The sequence below is a fragment of the Dromiciops gliroides genome, chromosome 2, assembly GCF_019393635.1.
Source record: "Dromiciops gliroides isolate mDroGli1 chromosome 2, mDroGli1.pri, whole genome shotgun sequence".
Classification (NCBI taxonomy): domain Eukaryota; kingdom Metazoa; phylum Chordata; class Mammalia; order Microbiotheria; family Microbiotheriidae; genus Dromiciops; species Dromiciops gliroides.
In genome coordinates this window covers 195,531,474-195,555,823 of record NC_057862.1, presented here as the reverse complement: position 1 = coordinate 195,555,823, position 24,350 = coordinate 195,531,474, and the positions used below count along the sequence as shown (strand labels likewise).

At 36.1% G+C, this 24,350-nt stretch overlaps 1 protein-coding gene across 6 annotated transcripts in view; it reads right to left on the bottom strand.

The window, feature by feature from the left end:
• Positions 1-24,350, bottom strand: part of GOLM2 (golgi membrane protein 2) — a 90,046-nt gene that overhangs the window by 42,620 nt on the left and 23,076 nt on the right. For all 6 annotated transcript variants that reach the window (XR_006354870.1, XM_043985430.1, XM_043985428.1 and 3 more), the window contains exons 3-6: positions 19,392-19,494; positions 14,446-14,536; positions 11,016-11,160; positions 10,450-10,530 (exon numbers count right to left, since the gene is read on the bottom strand). Coding sequence is in view for 5 of the 6 variants with exons in the window: in XM_043985430.1 (XP_043841365.1) it covers positions 10,450-10,530; positions 11,016-11,160; positions 14,446-14,536; positions 19,392-19,494 (420 nt within the window). In the remaining variant the exon portion in view is untranslated. The remainder of the gene's footprint in view (positions 1-10,449; positions 10,531-11,015; positions 11,161-14,445; positions 14,537-19,391; positions 19,495-24,350) is intronic.

Genomic DNA, 24,350 nt, shown 5'->3' with positions numbered 1-24,350 from the left:
AGTTCATTTTCTAACATGCTAAAAAGTATCTAAAACCAAAAACTAACATTATGTAAAGTAGAGAAACATTAGATGCTTTCCCAACAAATCCAGGAGCAAAGCATCAATGCTCCCTTTCCAAAATTATCTGACATAGAATTGATACAACCTCTAGTCATGGAAAGAGATGAGAGAAAGAAATTAAAGGCATAAACAAGAAGAGGAAAAAAAAACTATTACTATTTTCTAATAACATGATCATTAGCTTAGAAAATCCTAGAGAATCCACAAAGAAAGTAACTTGAGACAAAAAACACCTTCACTAAAAGTAGTAGGATACAAAATATCACAAAAATCAATAGCACTTCTATATAGAAACAACAAAATTCAGGAAAGAAAAATAGAAAAGGAAATCCTATTAAAAAAAAAAAACTACAAAATACAGAAAGTATCTGGGAGTCAGCTTACCAAGACTTATACAGATACAGTTACATAATGCTAAAGAAATAAAGAGCTACTTAAATGGCTGGAAGGATACTATTTAGTGCTCATGGAAGGGCTGTGCTACTATAATTTGGAAGAATAAAAGGTCCAGAAACTAAAGGGAAATAATGGGAAAAGTAGGAATGAAGGGAAGAGCAGCACTTTTAGACTTTAAATTATACTATACTGGTTAAAAACAGAAAAGATCTTTGGAAAGCACTAGAGAAGGAGGAATCAGAAACAATTCCATAACCCATTATCTTAAAAACTGAGAACAAGTCACTTGGGGGAACATTTATTTATTTGACAAAATTGCTAGGAAAACTCAAAAGCAGTTTGTCAGAGATTAGGTTTAGACTAACACTTTTTTTGGGGGGGGGTGAGGCAATTGGGGTTAAGTGACTTGCCCAGGGTCACACAGCTAGTAAGTGTCAAGTGTCTGAGGCCGGATTTGAACTCAGGTCCTCCTGACTCCAGGGCTGGTGCTCTATCCACTATGCCACCTAGCTGTCCCTCTTCACTAAATCCTTATGTGCCTTAATAAATGTTTAAAAGTCTAAACTCTTGCTAAAGCTTCTAATTTATTGGCGACCACTCATTAGATTTTTGGACAGCCTAGCTAGAATCTTAGCCACCTTACAGACAGCAACCATTCAAGATATTTGTATATTTTTGTCATCATCATTTAAAAAATAATATCACTGAGATAAAGGGTATATACAGTGGATTACAGTTCCAAAATGTTTTCCAGACTAGCTGGAGGAATTCAATTTTGTTTTTTAGTGAAAAATGTTATGAAGAAAAATGCTGATTTTGCATGAATTTATTTCTATGGTATGCTCTCCTGGAAGAATATTTTAAATCTAAATTCACTGACTGTGATGTTTTTTATAATAGGCATTTTTCAATATGTCAAAGACCTGTGATTGTAATGGTATGGGAACTACCTCCTCTGAATATAGATCACAATACATTATAAATTATAGTCTCAGTTACCTGAGGCGTAAGATTGTAAAAAATATTTAACATTATATATTTTTCTAGACCTGTGATTTTACTGATATAGGGAGCTTCTCAATGAAGCAACTCCTTCTACCAATGCAGACTTTCAACTTGCTCCACAATCTGCCATCTTAGAGAGTTGCCTAGGGCACTGAGAAGTTAGGTGACTTGGCTAGAGTCACTAATGTGTCAGAAATGGACTATGAGCACAGGCTACAGCAATGCTAAGACTGGTTCTCTATCCACTCTACCATACTGTTTCTCAACACTGTAATAAACCAATAGGATGGTATTTTAGTACTTTGTAGAGAAGGGTAGATATATAGCACTTTCCTTTTTCACAAGTACTCTATTCTTTATAGAAAAAAATCTTTACAACAGTGATTAACCAAATTACTTCTCTAAAAACAAATCTACCACATTTTGTCTCTGATTCTTCTCCTTCCCCATGAAGAAAAGTATAAATAATATACTTTCCTTCTATATAATGTGCTTTCTCACTAATAGGAAGAACCAATGTCCTCTTTTCAGTTATTCTATCTCTAATCTTTGATTTTATGATCTGCCTTTCCATTCTCTACTCTCTCCCCCTTGGAGATTGCATCTACTCTAGTGGCTTCAACTCAATTAAAATTTTTTTAGCCCCCAACAGATTGATTTCAAAATTTTGGCTGCAAACACTCCATCTTTAAATCTATGCAAGGTTCTTTTCTAAAGGCCACCACTAGGGGGAGGTTTTATCTGTGCTACTTATTTGATTACTTCTCTAGAGTGAGTACTCCCTCACACCATGAAAAAGGAGTTTCCAAATAAGAAAATGTACTAACATATATATTCCTAACTTCCAAGGATACCTAAAATAACATCTAAGTGAGTACTCTGGGGCTGCTGAGTATTACTGGAAGCAGTCACAAAATTATACTGAGCCAGAAGATTATAAATTCAGGTTCTCTAGCCACAGGTGTGACCTCTTCTTCTGGGCTAACCTTTTATTCAGCTCTTACAAAAAGCCTCTAACAATCTCCAAAGCGACTGTTCTGCATCTTTTCCTTTTTCTCAAATCCCCAAATCCTATGGTGGTCCCCTCCCACCCCCATAAATGGCCTCTCTCATTTTTTACTGAGAAGAACAAAGCCACAAGGGGCAGCTAGATGGCGCAGTGGATAGAGCACCGGAGTACCTGAGTTCAAATCCAGCCCCAGACACTTAACATTTACTAGCTGTGTGACCCTGGGCAAGTCACTTAACCCCAATTGCCACCCCCCCAAAAGAACAAAGTCATACAACATTGACTTATGTAATGTTCTTCAAAACTTCTCTGTGAGGGGCAGCTAGATGGCGCAGTGGTTAAAGCACTGGCCCTGGATTCAGGAGTACCTGAGTTCAAATCTGGCCTCAGACACTTGACACTTACTAGCTGTGTGACCGTGGGCAAGTCACTTAACCCCCATTGCCTAAAAAAAAAAACCCAAAAAAACCCAAACCAAACCAAATCTAACATGTAAATCCAGACTTCCAAAACTTCTCTGTGACTTCATATGCCCTTTCCTTCTCTACATTTTTTTGGTAGACAAAAGACCAACCTTCTTACCAAAGCCACCAACTGGTCCTTCATCCCATATCCATAGGAGGTAGAGTGGATTGAATGTTGACCCCTGAAGCCAGAAGATCAGTATTCCAATCTTGGCTTCTATTTTACTATTTTTGTGGCTTCAGGCAAGTCACTTCAGAGAGGAGTGATCTAAATAGCTTCTGAGGCCCCTTCCATAGCCCCAAATCTATGATCCCAATATCTCACTTGCATGCATCCCTTTTGAAATCTACCTTAGTTCCATACTCTAAGTCCTGGCTCAAGTGTTGTGTTTTTCAAGAAGACTTTGTTTTTCCTTCCAGTTGGAAATTATTTTTCCTGAGATTTCACATAGCATCCCATACTTCTCTTATGTCCCTATCATATTCTATTCTGCATTGTCATTATTCTATAATTGTTTGTGATTGAAAATCTATCTTTTTCCAATTTGTAGCACAGCTATTTTTGAATAAGTGTTATTGTCTCCATAAGGTACTTGAGGTTAGCAGCTGACTCCTATTTAGATGCTGTATCTCTCCTATTTAGTTCTGTATCTCTCACTATATAGTTGGCACTTAATAATAAATGCTTACTGAGCTAACTTGACTTGATGAATTAACAGTCTAAACAGAAAGGTTGGCTGATTAATTTCAAGGGTCCTGTAAAACCAGGGTGAATAGTTCCAAGTTTACAAAGAAATTGGAAGCAGAGAAAATAATACATCCTGTCAATTATAGGCACATACATGAATTAAATATCAGCACTCTTAAGGTCGCAGTTTAAGCTAGTCCAAATTTATTTTGTTATATCTCTTGTGGGACTGGTCCAAACTACAATAGTAAGGTTGGGCTGGTTGAAGAACTTTTAAACAAAGACTCTTCAATAAACAGTTGAGAAGTGTGCCATGCATACCTAATGCTAGGAAGATTCTACTGAAACCTGAGTGAGACCCGAGGCTTGAACCATGGGGTCATGATCTTTAATCATTTTGGACTCTGCACATGTTATACTTTCAAGAATCCACATTTGCTGCAGGACTGTTAACTATTGTTGTATATTCTCATTCCAAGAGAGTTAGAAGGAATACAGTTATCAGAAAAGGGAATGGTTGCTGGGCAGTAAATGTGCTTTATAACTCCATAAGACAAATATTTAAGTAGTATTTTACAACTAAACTTTCTTTTTCTTCAATATCTAATGAACCACAAAAGGAAAGAGTTCAACCTAGGAATTATATGAACACAAATTACAAAACACTTTTCATACAAATAAAGTCAGATCTAAACAACTGGAAAAATATTAATTGTTCATGAGTATCCTTTCCCTCGCACAGCACTCCCTTTTTTCACCCTTCCTTCCTTGTCCTCTTCCCCTCCTATTTTCCTGCAGGGTTAAATAGATTGCTCCTCCCAATTGGGTATGAAAGCTATTCCCTCCATGAGCCCACTCCAATGAGATCAGGGTCCCTGAGCTAATTCTGTGTTCTAAATTTTTCTTCCTCCCTCCTTCCTCAACCCTCCCTTATGAGATCAAGCAATTCAATATGTCATACTGGTGCAGTAATGCAGAACATCTTCATCTTCCTTGAAAGTGTTTTGCTTTTTACTGCTATCTCCCCCAATCTGCCCTTCCCCCCCTTTTCTCCCTCCCCCACCCCCTCAGGGCAAAAATATATTACTATTCCTACTTGAGTATGTATGTTAGTCCTTCTTTGAGCCAATTCTGATGATATTAAGGTTCACTCACTCCCCAACTCCTTCCCCCTCTTCTACTCTCCTCCATAAGCTTTCTTCTTATTTCCTTCATGTGAACTACCTCTCCCCAGATCATCTCTCCCCTTCTCCCTCCCCCATTTTATTCCTCCTACACCTCAACCCTATTTTAATGATGTCATCATGGATTAGTTAGGTGGCACAGTGGACAAAGCACCAGCCCTGGACCCAGTAGGCCCCCAAGCCCAAATCCAGCCCCAGACATAAGATACCCCACCCTGTCTGCCCTACAAAGAACAAAACATAAATGCTTTACAGATATCATCCCTTCATATTTAGTTCAGCCCTGTCTTCTATGAATTTCTTGTAAAGACTTTTTGTTTTGTTTTGCTTTGGTTTTTTTGGTGAGGCAATTGGAGTTAATTGACTTGCCTAGGGTCACACAGCTAGTAATTGTCAAGTGTCTGAGGTCACATTTGAACTTAGGTTCTCCTGAGTCCAGGGCCGGCGCTCTATCCACAGTGCCACCCAGCTGCCCCTGAATTTCTTACTAAGATAGTTCTTATAGTCAGAAGTAAAACACCTCTAAGGAGGAATAGGTAAAAAGAAGAGAGTAAATGTCATGGGAAGGGAGGGGGATGGAGGAAAATAGTTATGATGATTGATTATAATGACAAAACGTATGGTACCTACTTTGCTGGGCTTTTATGAAGAAAATTTTCTGTCAAGCTTAAGGTACGATATACAGGTTATGATGAACAGGATACTATCAGAAAAACCTGGAAAGACCTAAATGAACTGAAGCAGAGTGAAATGTACTGTATACAAAATAACAGCAATAGTGGGGGATGATCTGCTGGGAAGCATGTGGTTATTTTCAGCAAGGCAATGATACAGTATAACCCTGAAGGACTTATGAAGATTGCAGCCCATCTACAGAGCAAGAACTGATAGTATCTGAAAACAGATTGAAAAACATTTTAAAATTTTTTTCTCATTTCCTCTTTGACAATTCCTTAATCTGAAATTTTGGTTTTTTTGATGTTTTCTCTCACAACTAGCTAATATGGGAATTTTTCCATGACTACTCATGTATAACTTATTTTTAATTGCTTGAGTTCTTGTGGGTGGGGGGTGGGAATGGAGGGGGGAAGAGAAGTTGGAATACAAAGTTTTTTAAAAATTGATGTTAAAATGTTGTTTTTACATATATTTTGGAAAATCAAATTTAAAAAAAATTGTTCATGAGTAGACTGAGTCAATATAATAAAAAATGATAATTCTACCTAGATTAATTTATGTATTCAGTGCTATACCAAACTACCAAAAATTATTTTATAGAACTAGAAAAAATCATAACAAAAAGTCAAGAATACCAAGGGAATTGATGAAAACAAATGTGAAGGAAAGTGTCTTAGCTGTACCAAATCTCAAACTATACTATAATGTGGTAATCATCAAAACTATCTGGTAAAAAAATAAAAACAAAAAACTATCTGGTATTGGCTATGATATAAAGTGGTAGATCAGTGGAACAGATTAGGTACACAAGATTCAGTAGTAAACAATCAAAGTAATCTAGTATTTGATAAATGGAAAGACCCCTGCTTTTGGGACAAGAACTTACTACTTGACAAAAACTCCTGGGAAAACTGGGAAACAGTATGGCAGAAACCACTTATAGACCAATATCTTATATCATATACCAGGATAAGGTAAAAATGGGTACATGATTTAAACATAAATGGTGATACCATATGCAAATTAGGAGAGCAAGGAATGAGTTTATCTGTCAGGTCTATGAAGGGAAGAATTTGTGACCAAACAAGAGACAGAGAGCATTACTACATGTAAAATAGACAATTTTGATTATATTAAATTTAAAAGTTTTTGCAGACAAAACCAATGCAACCAAGATTATAAGGAAAGCAGAAATCTGGGGAATAATTTTTATAGCAAGTGTCTCTAATAAAGGCCTCATGTCTTGGATATATAGAAAACTGATTCAAATTTACAAGAATACAAGTCATTTCCCAATTGATAAATGGTCAAAGGATATAAACAAGCAGTTTTCAGATGAAGAAATTAAAGTTATCCACAGTATATGAAAAAAATTTCTAAATCACTATTGATTAAAGAAATGCAAATTAAAACAACTCTGAGGTACTACCTCACACTTATCAGATTAGCTAATATGACATAAAAGGAAAATAATAAGTGTTAGAGGGGATGTGGGAAAATTGGGACACCAATGCACTGTTGATGGAATTGTGAACTGAAGAGCAATTCTGGAGAGCAATTTGGAACTGTGCCTAAAGGGCTATAAAATTATGCATACCCTTTGATCCAGCAATACCACTACTAGGTCTGTATCTCAAAGAGATAAAATTAAAAAGGGGGTGGAAGGGATCTACTTGTACAAAAATATTTATAGCCACTGGTTTTGTAGTGGCAAAGAATCAGAAATTGAGGGGATACTTATTAGTTGGAGAATAGATAATTGTAATGGAATATTATTGTGCTATAAGAAATGATGATTGGGCTGATTTCAGAAAAAAACTGGGAAGACTTAGATGCAAAGTAAAGTGAACAGAACCAGAACATTGTACATAGTAACAGCAATGCTGTATGATAATCAACTATGAATGACTTAGCTATTCTCAGCAATACAATGACCCAAGATAAATACAAAGCACTCATGATGAAAAATGCTATCAACTTCTAAAGAAAGAACTGATGGATTCTGTTTTTTTTGTTTTTGTGGGGCAATGGGGGTTAAATTACTTGCCCAGGGTCACACAGCTAACAAGTGTATCTACTGTGCCACCTAGCTGCCCCAACTGATGGATTCTGAATGCAGATTAAAGCATGCCACTTTTCACTTTCCGTATTTTTTTTCATGTTTTTTTTTCCCCTTAGGGTCTGTGTCTTCTTTCACAACATGACTTATGTAGTAATGTTTTGTGTGACTGAACATGTAAAACCTTTATGAAAATTGGTTACCATCTCAGGGTGGGGGGAGGTGAGGCAGAAAGAGAGAAAATTTGGAACTCAAAATTTTAAAAATGTTAAAATTGTTTTTACATGTAATTGGGGGAAAATAAAATATTATTTACAAAAAAGTTCTTTGTTATAGTAACAACTGGCAAAGGTTCTCTATAATCAATATATTCTCCCAAATTATTTTGAACAACTGTTATGCAGAACAGTGGGAATGGATTGCTCTCACCATTTGTTGCCTTAGCTCCTACACCTGTGCTACTGAAGGAAGGTGGAGAAAATTATACAACCATTCTGATTGGACTCTGTACAAATTTATGTTGTACAACCTCAACTGGGCCCTCACTGATGCTAGGCAATTCTACTCTTCCTTCCTTATCAACTCACTATCCCACTCTCCACAGTGGCTCTTTCAAATCTTTTCATCTCTCTTGAAACCTCCTATTGTTCCCCCTCCCCCCACCTTCTCAGATGAGAACTTTGCCTCATGTTTTATAAAGCAAATTAGGCCCATTTGCCAGGACTTATTTCTTTTCCCCTCTTCCTCATCTCTGATCACTCGTATACCTTCTGCCACTATCCCTTCCTTTACCCCTATCTCACATGATGAAGTAGCCCTACTGAAATAAATATGTAATTCTTTTCCCATCCAAGTTCATGAACCCCTGAAATCTATCCATGGAGAGGTTCACAGATTCTAGGTCAAGAACTTTTGCATTTGAAGTGTGACCATATCACTTTATAACTGTTCCTTCCTCCTGCTTCACCACTAAGCAATAGAGGACAGAAGGAAGCCAGAGGGATTACAGCAAGGCCTCCCAGCTACCCAGGAATGCTAGGAAAGCAAATTAAGGCTGCCATTCTCATTAACTCTACTTTCCTAGTCACAATGAATCTATATGATGAAGAAGAGATTCTGGAATCATACTTGGACTAAACACTTGGAGGCAGGAGAATGAAAGAAATCAAGGAAAGTTTCAGGGAGGAGGTAGAATTGGCACTGAACCTACAAAGGTATTCAGTGAAGGAGGAAAATCACATACACATGGGAAAGCACTAGAATTACTCATTTCATCTGCAGCAAATATTATATGAAAGGGGAAAAGGTTATAACAAGATATTAGGGAGCTTTGAATACTAGATAAAGGACTTTGGATTTCAGGTTGGAAAAGCAACAGATTTTTTTAAACAAAGTTTTTTAAGGTGATATGATCAAACTATAAGAAAGCAAATCTAGCAGCTAAGTATTAGGTATAATTACAGAACGGAGAGACTGTAGACAAGGAAACCAGTTAGGCTAAAACAAAAAATAATATGGGTTTGAACTGGATTAGTGACATAAGGAATGGATATGAGAACTCTTACTTTATCACTATATTATAGCATAATATGGTGATTTTTTATAAATTATAACCCTGAAACATCAAGAAAAAGTTAAATTATGTTCTGTATATTTTTTTTTACTAAGGCAGAAAGGTATGCATTAGATTTTTAAAAATATTAACTATGGCCTCAGACACTTGACTTACTAGCTGTGTGACACTGGGCAAGTCACTTAACCCCCATTGCCCAGAAAAAAAAAGAAAAAGAAAAAGAAAAATATTAACTAACAGGGGGGCAGCTAGGTGGCACAGTGAATAAAGTGCTGGTCCTGGATTCAGGAAGACCTGAGTTCAAATCCGACCTCAGACACTTGGCACTTACTGGCTGTGTGACCCTGGGCAAGTCACTTAACCCTCATTACCCCACAAAACAAACAAACAAAAATATTAAATAACAGTATAAGAAAAAAGTTCAGGAATTTAAAGAAATAACCCTCAGTTATCTAGGAAGTCTACTTATTCAGACCACATTGCCAGACTACACTGGGTATTATTGTTACTATATTATTACCATTAATAAAATGGAAAAAAAGTGTTTTCATATTATTACAGAAACATACTATAGTCTAGCCACAGTAGGCTACATAGCCTTATTCTTATCCTACTCTTCCTTATTACCAAATCTTATCTTTTTTTTTTTTTTTGGTGAGGCAATTGGGGTTAAGTGACTTGCCCAGGGTCACACAGCTAGTAAGTGTTAAGTGTCTGAGGCCGGATTTGAACTCAGGTCCTCCTGATTCCAGAGCCGGTGCTCTATCCACTGTGCCACCTAGCTGCCCCAAATCTTATCTTTTTTAATATGTAGCATACCAATCAATCAAGTATTTATTAAACATCTAATATATGGCATTATATATGTGTCTTTGATCATGTTGTCCCTCATATTAGAACATACTTGCTTCCCAACTCCACCTATTAAAATAAAATTTCTCCCCATCTTTAGATTAGGATACCATATTCTCCATGATGCTTTCCCTAAAACTCCCAGCTGAAAGTGAATTCAATTTCTCATAGTACTGTGACCAGATCTTTACCTTACACTTAATCATATTTTGCCTTATATTAGTCACTTGAATATATGCCTTATCCCCTCTACTAGACTATAAGCTCCTTGAGGACAGGGCATACATCTTATTTTGTCTTTATATACTCAACATAAAGCACAGTATCTTTCACATAGCATGTACTTAATATCTGATGAATAATATTATGCTGTCTGTTCAAATTTGTTACTCTTTATAAATTCTACCACCAAATAAAAAAAGCAGAATCATCTCAAAAAGTTCATCTGTTAAGAATATGTCTAGTTATCCTTACTTACAGGTAGGAAGATCATCAGCTTTTGCAAGGTCATTCTCTTCTATTCCAGGCATGCCTGCATCACCAGCTCGTTTAATTTGTTCTGCCCAAGAAATGACAAAAATATATTTCTGTATTTTTCCAAAGTAAGTTGAAAATATGTGAGGGGAAAGCAACATTCTCCATCTAATGAACATTTTAATCTACTTTGTCAATGATTTGGTATTCTGGATCATCACTCCCTGAAACAAGAAAAATTCTAAATCCTATATCTATTTATCAAAGGAAAATTTAATTCCTTGTGGGGAGGGGAAGGATATGATTTGGACACAATACTGAGAACTTTAGAGGCAGAGTGGCATACTGGACAGAATGCAGACATGAAATCAAAACCATGTGGATTCAAGTTCTGCCCCTGACATAAACTAGCTATATCCCCACTGGTAACATGTGTGTATGTATACACACACATATAGGAAACTGATCACCTGAAACTGATCTGAGATCATTAAACTGACTTTATAAATTTGAAGGGAAGATTTACAAACAGGAAGAAAAAACCATACCATTAATATATTTTAAAAATACCTTTCCCATGTGGATCATGATTGCTTGAGGGTTTCTCATTCTTATCTACAGCATTCTCATCTTCACTTGGAATATTTTTGGGTACTTCCTGATCTTTTTTATCCATTTCAATTACATTATTCTGCTGAGTCTTTAGGGCCTCTTGCTGTTGAAAAATATAGATTTGGTAATAGAAAATATTTTTCAATTCAAAATATTACATACTTATTTACTTCTTATATATGCAGAAACAATTAACTTTCCCTATATATGCCAACTTTTGAACCCTCTATATATGAAAGTGTTACATGTGGTATATTATTATACATTGGATGAGATACGGAGTCAGATAAGCTATGTTCAAATCCTGGTTTTTAGACCTAGACAAATCGCAAAACCACTTAGCCTGTTTCCTCATCTGTAAAATGTGTACATGTTGGGCATGTGGGGGAATGGGGTGGAAAAGAATAATACTTAAACTCCCTTCTGCTCAGGGTTGTATGGAAAATATTCTGTAAACTTTAAAGTACTATATGAAGGTGAATTATTGTTATTGGTTAGTAATAGGAAGTCACAAAAGAGTTATTTTTTAAAGCATCTAATTACAATAAATGGCCTAAAGTGTTAGGCTTACCTAATTATCCAATTAAATATGATACTGAGAAAAATATATTTACTTGTATAGCATTTTAAAACTGTATATCCCAGTGCTAGAACCAAAAAGTAATGGGAAGAGAAACATTCTGTCACTGTTAATAGAAGCTAGAATAATGAGCAAAGATGTTCACCTACCCATTACTATCTATATTACCACCTTGCTGTGTTTTTGGCATTAGTATGTATCATTTCCCAGCAAATTTTAACCTTGCATATATGTATATTTAGAGAGAGAGATTTATTTATGCACATACACATTGGGTATCTCAAAAGTTTCACTGCAGTTTTAAGCCATTTTAAGTTTTAAGCATTAAAAAGTAACTTTGTCAGGGCAGCTAGGTGGCACAGTGGATAGAGCACCAGCCCTGGAGTCAGGAGGACCTGAATTCAAATCCGGCCTCAGACACTTGACACTTACTAGCAGTGTGACCCTGGGCAAGTCACTTAACCCCAATTGCCTCACCAAAAAAAAAGAAAGAAAAGAAAAAAAGTAACTTTGTAACTTTATGATTTCCTCTTACAATGCAACTTAAAACTGCACTAGGACTTGTGGGACACCATATACACACATACACATATATACATATGCATCTATAGATATCAATATCTGGAAATAGTGCATATTAAGGTACAAAATATATTTTCAGACTTAGCTTGGATTGTAACCTGTACATTTCTCATAACAGAATTATAAATTCTTTGAAGAGCTTTCTTTTACTTTCATCATCTACTCAAATAGATTTGAAAATACAGAGTAATTAGACTTTATTAACAACTTTCCTTACAGGAGGCAAAATTATGTTTACTCTAATAAAAAGATGCCACCTTCTATGCTGAATGAACAGAACAAGATAATTCAAAATCCTTTTGCCTGCTAGAGGATGATTTTATGGTAGCAGAATTTCAGATAGGTTGACACTGTGTCACCCTAAAGAACAGCATGACAAGTTTTTTAGTTTGTTTCGACAAGGTAAATTTACTACAGGGAGGAGCCTGTTTATATACATACATATATATCTAATTATTATTGTAAAGTCTAATTCTATATAGTGAGACTATTTCCAGGTTTTAGTCTTCTAATCCTAACAACCTATTCATTGCTTTCCTAATGAAGATATATAATAAAGATAAATTCCATTCAATTTTTTCTATTAAAAAATAAAAAACAAATAGACATCATCAGATAGGCCTGTCTACTAACTATTACACTAGTCCACTACTGTTAACAAAGATCTTCCTTAAATACAAGAACAATTCTGATGCCTCACTGTGGCATGGTCAGGACCCTGGACTATGCTACAAGAGCACAATCTCTGGAAGGTTGCACCAAGTTGGAAAGGCTTTGGCTTCCCAAAACTAACTTGAAGGAGGCTTATAAACAAGCTGGCTAAAGGAAGATGAAGTTTTTGGTTACAGTAACTTTTAAAACTTGTCAACCAGGCCACAGAAGAACTGTGGAAGGAATACTCACCCTGATAAAATCCCAGTTTAGTTATTAATAAAAAGTCTCATCACCATAGGATTGGTGATGAATTTTTTTGGCTACAGAAATGCATGAAAATGTCTACCAGAGCATGGAAGGTATTGGATCTACACTGATAAAGTAAGAACACATACTGATGGAAATCAAAGGTTTGTGTAGTATCAAAAAATGTCAACTATCAAAGTATATATTGTCTTCAAGTAACATTTATGTACGATAATGGTATCAGAATATAAAATATTAAATATTCTCAATAAAAATTAACGCTCCTCCCAATATTGCACTGCTAAGCATCCTTTCCTGGGGAATCAGGGATTGCTAGTAAGAAGACTGGTCATTATAAGGAATCTTTAAAATGAAAAGATGGACTAGATGATTGCTAGGACAGCTTTCATATTTAAAATTCTGTGATTCTGATTTCCCATTATGAGATTAGTTTATCTTCTGGTTAGTCTATCTTGACAAAGATTCAATGTCAAGGTAGGATATTTTTGCAGTAGGTGGAAAGAAAGGGTTTTAATATGATAAATTGCCTATTCCCTGCAAAAACTTCCCCAAAATGCTCATCAAGTGTTGGAGTTCAACCTCTAAGGTAAACAATCGTGCAACAGAATATCCTGATACCCATGATTTTACTGTATTCAGCTAATGTTCAGCCAATACATCATTCACACAACATAATTCAACAAGCATTTATTAAGCATTTTACTATGTGTAAGATGCTGATTTAGGATGCTGGGACGCGTCAGTGAACAAGTGAGGACTGGAAGAAAGAAGGGGAAGCTTTTCAAATGCCTGATCTCTAACCCTAACCCTACCACCTTCTCTCCCCAAATTAACCCAAACTGCTTCTAGTAGTTTTTGCTTAATTCTAAAATAAGTCTGATGATTATTAAATACTGTACTGTTCCTCAAATTTAAAAAATTGCTTCATATTCAACATAATCTGACAAATACATAAAAATATTTTTTTCACTCTTAGAATAGAATTTTATTTTCCAAAATATATGTAAAAACAAATTTTAACATCAATTAAAAAAAAATTGTTCCAACTTCTCTTCCTCCTCTATTCCCACCCCCACCCACTAGAACTCAAGCATTTCAAAATAAATTATACATGAGTAGTCCATAAAAATATTTTTAAAAAACTTACAAGGAAGTTTAAGTGAATTCTAAAACTTAAGACAACTGTAGCCATGTAAACATTCCATCTATCTGGCAATTTAAGGTGTCACTATAAAATTGATGTTTGAATTTCCCGAGTTTTAAACAAAACATTTCAATAAAAGGAAATACTTAGAAATGATTTACCTTTTGTTCTTGCAAAAATTGATCTGCTAACTTTTTAATATTTTCTTCATGCTGTGCTCTTAGTTCCTTGATCTGTTGCCCACACTGAAAACTAAAATGGAAACAGTCATTCTTTCTTGTTACAGACCTCCTCTCCAAGTTGCCTAGAAGTGGACATACATTTGAAAAGGTGTGTATGGTTCAGCATCGCAATAGAAATGCAGAAAGCTAGTAGTCGGTGGGAAAAGTTATCAGTTAACAAGGGACCAAAAAAGTAGACTTTAAAAAGAGTGAAGTGTTCAGTATTTACTATTATTTTTGTACTGTACACATTTTCTACAGCTAGCCTCATTGGCAAGAGAGAAAGAGATAGCAGCAAGAGACAAAATTACTACCATATGAACCAGGAAAGGATGAGAACCACTAGCAAAAGATTTAATAAGGATTTTCAAGAGTTAGCACATATTTTTATTTTTAGCAGGCCTGGTAATCTGGAAAGGAAAATTTTAAAAGCTCAAATTTAAACAGAGGAATGGAGAAAAGTGGAATGATGAGGAAGAAGAATGACTAGGGGATAATATGAAAGGAAAATAAAATTGTTTTTACAGTGGCCTATCATCTAATGAGAGAATTCTTGCTTTTGTGGACTTGAGTCTGGGCAATGTAGGTATGTATGTAAATATATGTAGGGGCAAAAAGTAATGGGGCAAGAGTATAGCAAGGTGGTTTTATTCTACTTTTCTCTCAACCTCTGCTTTCCTTTTCTCTAATGACCTGTTATAGGTTAGTTTTACTTACTAGCTTCACTTCCAAAAGGGCGTTTTTCCTTTTTTGTTTTTGCCTTTGGGGCTCCACAAAGTCCTACTTCAGTACCTCACCTTGGCACAGGGATGACCCTGGGCTCTGCAAGTCTTTGCAGGTGCTTTGTAAGCACTAGTAGGTTCCACCACAGTGTAAAAGCTGTTAATATGGTAGTGGCAGCTGACTCTCTGCTTTTTGAGGACCAGCCTATCTCAATCATATCCCTATTACCTGTGGGCTGGTCACTTAGTGATGAATTCTTAGGCCATGAAAACCCACAAAATAAAGAAAAACATAAAACGATAGTGACAAAGTAGCAAAATGGGGGGAGAGAAGAGTTAACTGTCCAAAGACATCAACCATTGTTATTATACAATGTGAGATCCATGTCTAGTGACTAATATGTGAATATGTTACTGGAAGAAATGAAACAAACCAATCTTGATATTCTCACTACAAGTTAAAACTAAAACCAATCAATCAATCAATTTCTTAACTATATTTATTAAACACCTACTATATAGCAAGGACTGTGCTAGTTGCTGGGGATAAAAATGAAGCAGTTCCTGCCCTCAAGAAACTTAAAACCAGGAGATAAAAAGAACTACAACTAAATGGGAAAAAAAAATGGCTCTCCTTGGAAAGATGAGTCAGCAAAGTGAGTTTTATTTTATATTCAAGGGCAACAGGTACCATAATTTCAGGTACCATAATTTCTTTTCTTTCTTTTCTTTTTTTTTGTTTTAGTGAGGCAATTGGGGTTAAGTGACTTGCCCAGGGTCATACAGTTAGTAAGTGTTAAGTGTCTGAGGTCAGATTTGAACTCAGGTACTCCTGACTCCAGGGCCGGTGCTCTATCCACTGCGCCACCTAGCTGCCCCACCATAATTTCATGGGACATTTGGTCACCCTGTATTACAATGTCCACAATGAGGATTTATAAAAAGATTATAAAGATAATTGCAACCGAGGCACCAATATCTGCTTCAGAGGCAGAGGATTTGGAGAAATTCTCTAAGAACTAGATTAAAAATTTCCACATTTAATCAACATATACTTTGTTTGTTTTGGTTTTTTGTGGGGTAATGAGAGCCAAATGACTTGCCCAGGGTCAGACAGCTAGTAAGTGCTAAGTATCTTGGGCCAGATTTGAACTCAGGTCCTCCTGAATCCAGGTCTGCTGCTTTATCCACTGCGTCACCTAGCTGCCCCCCAACATATACTTTAATACAAAAATGTGTACTGAGGAGGACAGTGCAAAATTTGTTGAAAAGATGGTTCATGAGTAAATAAGAGAGGCCAAAGGCTTCACAGACTATACAAAAGTTCCATGCACTTATGTCATGAATACATTTTTCAAACAAAGTTAGGAGTTGCTGAGCAAGGGAAATGACAAACAATACCATAAAAACAAATTGATTATGGGGTTTTTTTTGCTTTTTGTTTTTGGTTTTTTTTGCGGGGCAATGGGGGTGATTATGTTCTGATAGACAGGATGATTGGTTACTGATGTGCAAGGCACTTCTGAATCAGTTGTCTGTCTATGCATGGTCAGACAGTGGACTTATTAAGGGAAAGATAAAAATCAATACCTAATTAGAAGAATAAAAATGAGAAGACAGTATGTAAGTGAGGCAACTCCAACCTGATCTATTTAAGCAAATTATGAGCACCAGAAAATGGGAAATGAATTTTAAAAACCAAATAGGCATAAACACAGGCTATCATTGAGTCCTAAAGAAATTTAACTGTTATAAATCCACTTTCCCAAAAAGAGATCAGAAGAGCCTGAAACTGCCCCGGCCAGCACAAAATACATCTCCTTGCAACTCAGAGTAATATGGCAGCCAAGGGCAACCTGGCCCATCTATGACATCTTATAGAAGAAGACTGTGGAAGATTATGAATAGTATCTTCCCATAAAACCTCAAGGAGTAGTGGAAGAAACAAAACAGAAAATGTGACAAGAGACTCAAGAATTCCAGATCATCTCAGAAGCATCCATGAATGAAAATGGGAAGACAACAAATAGCAAAAAAAAAAAAAAAATCACTCAAAAAATTTAAAATAATTTTCTCCACCAATGACAAGAAAGTTGTGATATTTATAGATTAATGTTACAGGTCCTGGTATAATAAAATAAGGAAACCATTAAATGGGCCTAGCCTTTTCTTTTCTTTCTTTCTTTCTTTTTTTTTTCTTTGCAGGGCAAGGAGGGTTAAGTGACTTGCCCAGGGTCACACAGCTAGTAAGTGTCAAGTGTTTGAAGTCACATTTGAACTCAGGTCCTCCTGAATCCATGGCCAGTGCTTTAATCCTCTGCGCCACCTAGCTGCCCCCTGAGCCTAGTCTTTTCTAATCTCCCTTAATGCTAGAGCCTTCCCTCTACTGGTTATCCCCAATTCCTATCTTGTTTATATATAGTTATTTGCATGCTGTCTCCTCCATCGACTGTGAGATCCTTGAGAATAGTAACTGTCTTTTGCCTTTCTTTGTATCTCCAGGACTTAGAAAATGCATACTGACAGACTAAAAAATAAAACAAAACAAAGATGGAAAGAATAGGTAGATTAGACCAAGTATATACAAAAGAGGTCTGTGCTGGAGGCAACACAAATTTCAGGTTGTAGAAGAATCAATTCACAAGTTATCTGAAAGAGGGAAGGATGCTAAACACTTGGGGGGGGGGAAATCACAGAATTTTTTATCTTTGCAGAAAAGGTGACTGATAAAATATCAATTACAGCCCTTTATATATGCCTACATTCTCTTTTCTACAAAATTATTATGAAATTAATTCACATATACACACAAGACATCTTAGGATAAAGTTAAGACTAGACAGTCCTTTATAAATGACATTATATAGCAAGCCACATCTTCAAAGTCATACAAATGACTGAAAGGTGTAGAAAATATAAGATCCCACTATAAATGTTCTCTTCCAAAAAGGTGTTTCTCATTCATATATCAAAGTCATACAAGATTCTCTGGAAGCTGTAACAGCAGAAATATCTTTGTCCAATAACACTATTATTATTAATATCAAGAAAGAAATAAAATAAGATTTTATATAACAATTGTATAACATATAAAAAGATATAAAATAATGTTTTCCCCAAAGGTATATATCACTGTCATGAAAGATGTTCACTGTACAGTCCAAGTAGAAGTGAGGTCCTTCATATATATAGCTTTTAAATGGGATTTATCATCATTAAAGAGAACTTGATCCACAGAAGAGAAGTAAGTGAAGAAAAGATTTCTGTTGTCTGCACTATAATACGCAGCTGGAGAGATAGCCTATAGAGCTACAAAAGCTATATATGTGTGTGCATTTAAATATATACATATCCATATAAATATAATATAGATATGGGAAACTGTGCAGTGCTTTATGGCCTTGGCTTATGGAATAATATTGTATCTGATGAATTAAAGTTGCAGATCATTCAAAGGTCAAAATAAAGGTGCACAGTGGATATGAGTAGTCTGGAGCTCAAAATCAGTGAAGATCTGTGTAGGAGAAGTGGTATAAAGGACATCATCAGAAAAATTAGTAGCTGAAAAAGAAGTGGGCTGGTCATGTAATGAGAGTGAGGGATAACTGACAGCCTGCAGGCTCCAGTGGTAACCATGTGATGTCACACATTCTACAAGACGACCCCTAACACTTGGGGTAAATGTCCTGTAGGAGAAGATATGACTAAGAGTCATATAGGATGACTCTTGTGGATTGATTGAGACCTGCGCTACTGAACAAAATACATCAATGAGATCATAGAAACATCAAACTAAATTTTTGCCAACTCCTATTTGTTAGGCTTGCTAATGGGTTATTTTTGACACATAAAGCTCTATATGCTGTCTTTTCTGAAGGATTTGGAATCTGAAGGAGTCTGTTAGAACTCTCGGGCCTGTATAATACAAGTCATTAAGACAGTAAGAAGGACTATTTTGATTTTCAAAGTACTAAACAGAAATGTGTCAAATATGGATTCAAAAAGGACAAACAAAGTCAATGCTACAACAAAACAAATGAAAGGACAGATCTGAAGGCAGAAATAGTACAGAAGTAGTTGAAAGACGAGAATAGAAACTTAAAAAGACAGTCTATTTAGGTTTTTAAATGAAGAAATGTGGATAAATATTCCTGACCTTCTTACCTTTCATACTCTAACCTCTTCCCAAAGTAAGTATTGTTCTTCTTGTAATCATGAAGTTGATCCTCTTGTCGAAGGAATTCTTGACGAAGCTCAGCAAGTTGCTCTAACCCAGAAATAAATTTTTAAAAAACCAAATAAATAAGTTGTAGCAGGCTTTTGAAACAAAATTACTGCACATTTCCCCCAATTATTTTATCCATAATCCTAAGGGTGATGAATGATGTCATTAGTATAGTACTCTGATTGTTACATATAAATGGATAATGAAATTTATTTTAAATTTGTGTAGCTTAGCAGTGTTATACCAAAAGTAGTAAAGTCACACCTCATATTATGTAGATAAAAGATGTAATTATAGTACAAATAGTTCTACCCTCTTCACAAATTCAATAATCTGTGATTTCATCAGCAGTGAGGTGGAGAGTAGAGAGATTATAAGACTAGGAGTCTGAAAGACCTGAATTCAAATCCTATCACATACATTTACTAGTTGCATAATCCTGGATATGTCATTTAACCTCTTTCAGAATAATCTTCCTCTTTTGTATGATCAGGATAATAATAGCAACAACCTCACAGGGTTGTTGTGATGATCCATTGAGGTAATATATAAAATGCTACATAAATGTTAGCTATTGTTTTCAATATTATTATTATCATGCATACTCCCCCTTCATCAGTAACAACTGCTTAACCTCTGTTGATTGCCTTTGAGAGCTATGTTGTAGCAAAAAATCTCATTACTATTATGTAGCCAACCTACTTCCTCTTCTATACAGCCTTAAATCACTGAAGGGATATTGCCTCAGACAAACTGAGACCTGGGAAAGACCTTAGCGTAAAAAGGTCAAGGTCTCCCACTGCATCTGGGGTCATCTTCAGTTGTTCTGACCTGTTTTGCCATTGGACTCAGATGACCTTGGAGGAGAGTGAGGTTGATGATTGCACAGCCCTGCCTCACTTAAATCCAATTCATTTGAAAGTCAAGACATCACCTTCCTGATATCATTGGTCTTCTTTGAGAAGGAAGGAGGGGGGCAGCTAGGTGGTGCAGTGGATAGAGCACCGGCCCTGGATTCAGGAGGACCTGAGTTCAAATCCGGACTCAGACACTTGACAATTACTAGCGGTGTGACTCTGGGCAAGTCACTTAACCCTCATTGTCCTCCCCCCCCCCTCCAAAAAAAAAGAAAGAGAAGGAAGAACAAACAACAATCTGCCCCACTGAGGACCCAACTGGCCAATTCCATTTGGGCAGGCCTTCTTTCCTTCCAGTAGTATTATACTCAGTTTTGCTGGGTAAGTTATTCTTGCTTTCTGGAATATAATATCTATTGCCTTCTGGAATATAATATTCTTAGCTCTCCAGTCCTTTATGCTGGTGGCTGCTAAGTCATATACAATCCTGATTATGGCTTCTCAGTATTTGAAGTCTTTCTTTCTCACTAGTTATAATATTTTTTCTTTGTCCTGGAAGCTCTGGAATTTACTATAATGTTCTTGGGAGTTTTCATTTAGGATTTCTACCAGGAGATGATCTGTGGATTCTATTTCTGCTTTGTCTTCTGGTTCTAAAAGAGCTGGGCAGTACAGTGGTACCTCACTACTTGTCATGAATCGGTTCCAGAAGATATGCCAAATGGTGAAAGTGAAGAGTACCAAATGAATTTTTCCCATAAGGAGTAATGTAAATTGAAATAATCCATTTATGAACACCAGAAACTTCACATTTTACCTGGCAACTTATAAAATGATGGGTTTAAAAAAAATAACAAAAGTCAACTTTTTATAAAAGTCCTAGTCTCCAATGGCATAGAGTAAACTCAATTATCCCATAGTGATTCAATGAACATCTAAATACAAAAGGGTCTGTTAAGGGGGAAATCTAAGCTGAAGGGGTATATGGGAGGAGGGGCAGGGAGGGATGATTATATTCTTGGGATTTGGTATTGTGATCATGAATTTTGCCTATTCTGAGAAAATGAAAAAAAAAAAAAGCACAAGAAAGCAAACGGGAAATATGTGGGATTTTACACTGAGCACAAGCTTACTGTGAGACTAATGCATTGGTATTTGTTTCATTTGCAGAGATGGTATGCAAGGCAGTGTCTTGATTTATACAGGTTTTAGCAAGTGTGACACTTGTTGAGTGCTGAAGCAATTTTTTTTTGTTGAAATGTGTCGAATACTGAATCCAGCGAGTTTCAAAACCGATGAGTTTTGAGGTATGACTGTTCTAAGATTTCTTGAAATAAAATGTCTAGGGTCTTTTTTTGTGTGTGTGTGAGGCAATTGGGGTTAAGTGACTTGCCCAGGGTCACACAGCTAAGTGTCGGAGGTTGGATTTGAACTCAGGTACTCCTGAATCCAGGGCTGGTGCTTTATCCACTGCACCATCTAGCTGCCCCCATCTAGGGTCTTTTTAAAAAATATGGTCATGGCTTCCAGGTAATCCAGTGATTCTCAAATTTTGTTCTCCTTGATCAATTTTTTCAGGTCAGTTGTTTTTCCTAGAAGATACCTTATACTTTTATCTTTTTTTCTTCAGTCTTTTGATTTTGTTTTAATATTTCTTCTTGTGTCATGGAGCACTGACTTCTATTTGGTCCATTCTAATTTTCTTTTTTCAAAATAAATTTTATCATCTATCAATCTATCTATCTATCCATCCATCCATCCATTTATTTATTTATTCATCTATTTTTTGGGGCAATGAGGGTTAAGTGACTTGCCCAGGGTCACACAGCTAGTAAGTGTCAAGTGTCTGAGGCCAGATTTGAACTCAGGTCCTCCTGAATCAAAGGCTGGTGCTTGATCCACTGCGCCACCTGGTTGCCGCACATTGATTTATTTTTAACATTAATTTTAAAACAAACTTTTGAGTTCCAAATTCTATCCCTCATGCTCCTCCTTACTGACATTGAAAGGTATTTGGTAGAAAGTAGATTTAGGGGGCAGCTAGGTGGCACAGTGGATAGAGCACCAGCCCTGGATTCAGGAGGACCTGAGTTCAAATGTGGCCTCAGATACTTGATACTTACTAGCTGTGTGACCCTGGGCTAGTCACTTAACCCCAATTGCCTCACCAAAAAAAAAAAAAAGAAAGAAAGAAAGTAGATTTAGGTCCACATCTTTTTTTTTTCAATAATAAACATTTTTATGTATAATTTTGGGTTCCAATTTTTATCCCTCTTTTCTTCCCCTCCTCCCTCTTTGAGTGAGTAAACAATCAGATATGGGTTATACACATATGATTATGTAAAATATTACCATATTTGTCATTTTCTATAAGAAAAGTTAATTAAAAGAAAAAAAATGAAAGAAAGTTAAAAAATAGCATGCTTCAGTCTGTCCAACAATATCAGTTCTTTCTTTGGAGGTAGATAGTATGTTTCATTAATAGTCCTTTGGGATTGTCTTGGATCATTGTATTGTTGAGAATAGTCAAGTCATTCACAGTTCTTAATCAAACAATATTGCTGTCTCTGTGTATTTAGGCCCACATCTTATACTGGATAACAAAATAAATTCCAAATGGATATGGAATTTAAATATGAAGTCACATTAAAAAATTAAAAGAGAATAGTTCATTGGAATCATGACTGGACTTCACGTCAGAGAACCATATCAATTATGCATGTGAAATCATGAAAAACACATTTCCATATTAACCATGTTGCAAAAAAGCAAGAAAAACAAAGAAAATTGAAAAATTATGTTTCAATCTGCACTCACACTTTATCAATTCTCTCTCTGAAGACGTATAGTATTTTTCATCATAAATCCTTTGGAATTGTCTTGAATTATTGTATTGTTCAGACATATAGGTCCTTGTCCTCTTTCTTTGATTTCTTTGGGATTTAGATGTAGTGTAGTATTGCTGGGTCAAAGAGTATGAACAGTTTTATAGCCCTTTGGGTATAGTTCCAAACTGTTTTCCAGAAGAGTCTAAGATTTGAAAGATGTGTCATGTCTCTCATCTGACACATACTGGCTGTGTGACCCTAGAAAAATCACTTAAGGTCTCTGTGCCCTTAGGTAAGTGTCTAAGACCATAAGACTCTAAACAGTTGCCAGTTTGTATTGATAGAGGCTTCCTTACTGAAAGTTCCTTATGCCAATGATAGCACAGATCCAGCCCTCCCCCCCCCAAAAAATAAAATTATATAGCAAAATAAAACATATCAATTTTTTTTTAGCCAAAAGGACATTAGAAAATTCAAGGAAAAAAATCCATACTTCGAAAGCTCCCTAGGAACTAAGCCAAAGAGGTTCATTTCCAGTTAATTAAATGCTAAGACTAATCACCACCTTTTCAAATGTTATTCACTGGTTGTTTTCATAGGAGAGGCAACAAGTTTAATGGATTATAAAGTTAGCTTCCAACCCAGGAAGAGCTGGGTTCTAGTTCTGCTTTGGATACATACTGGCTGTGGTTAAATTAGAGAAAGTTAAGAGGGGGGTTGGTGTGGAAACCACTCTGCTTCATTTTAGCTCTGATACCTTAATTGGATAAGACCATATCTTAATCAACCAATAAATTAAAAGACAATGGACAAAGTCTTTTAAAAAAGCCTTGGAAACAGAATGAAGTCTCACGAGAATCATATTTGGATAGAGAAAACTGAACTGAGACAGGAGAATTATAAACATGTAGCTTTCCAACATACCCTTAAGAAGGAACTGCCTGAGAAGGAAAGAGAGGCTTCAGCTTTGGCCTTGGCCAGATCTTTGTCCCCTCTCCCCTCCCTATTCCAACTTTGACCAAAGAAGGACACTTTGCCAGCTTTGAAGGGTCTGAAGAATGTTGGATCTCATCATCTTCCAATTGCCACACTTCTGGAGGGAAGGGAGGTTTGGGATGGTACTGTTGCTACCTTTTGGGGCATTGGGTGTTATGTTACTCTAAGATCTCAGAGACAGGCTGGGGACCTACATACTTTCAGGATTCTCAAAGTG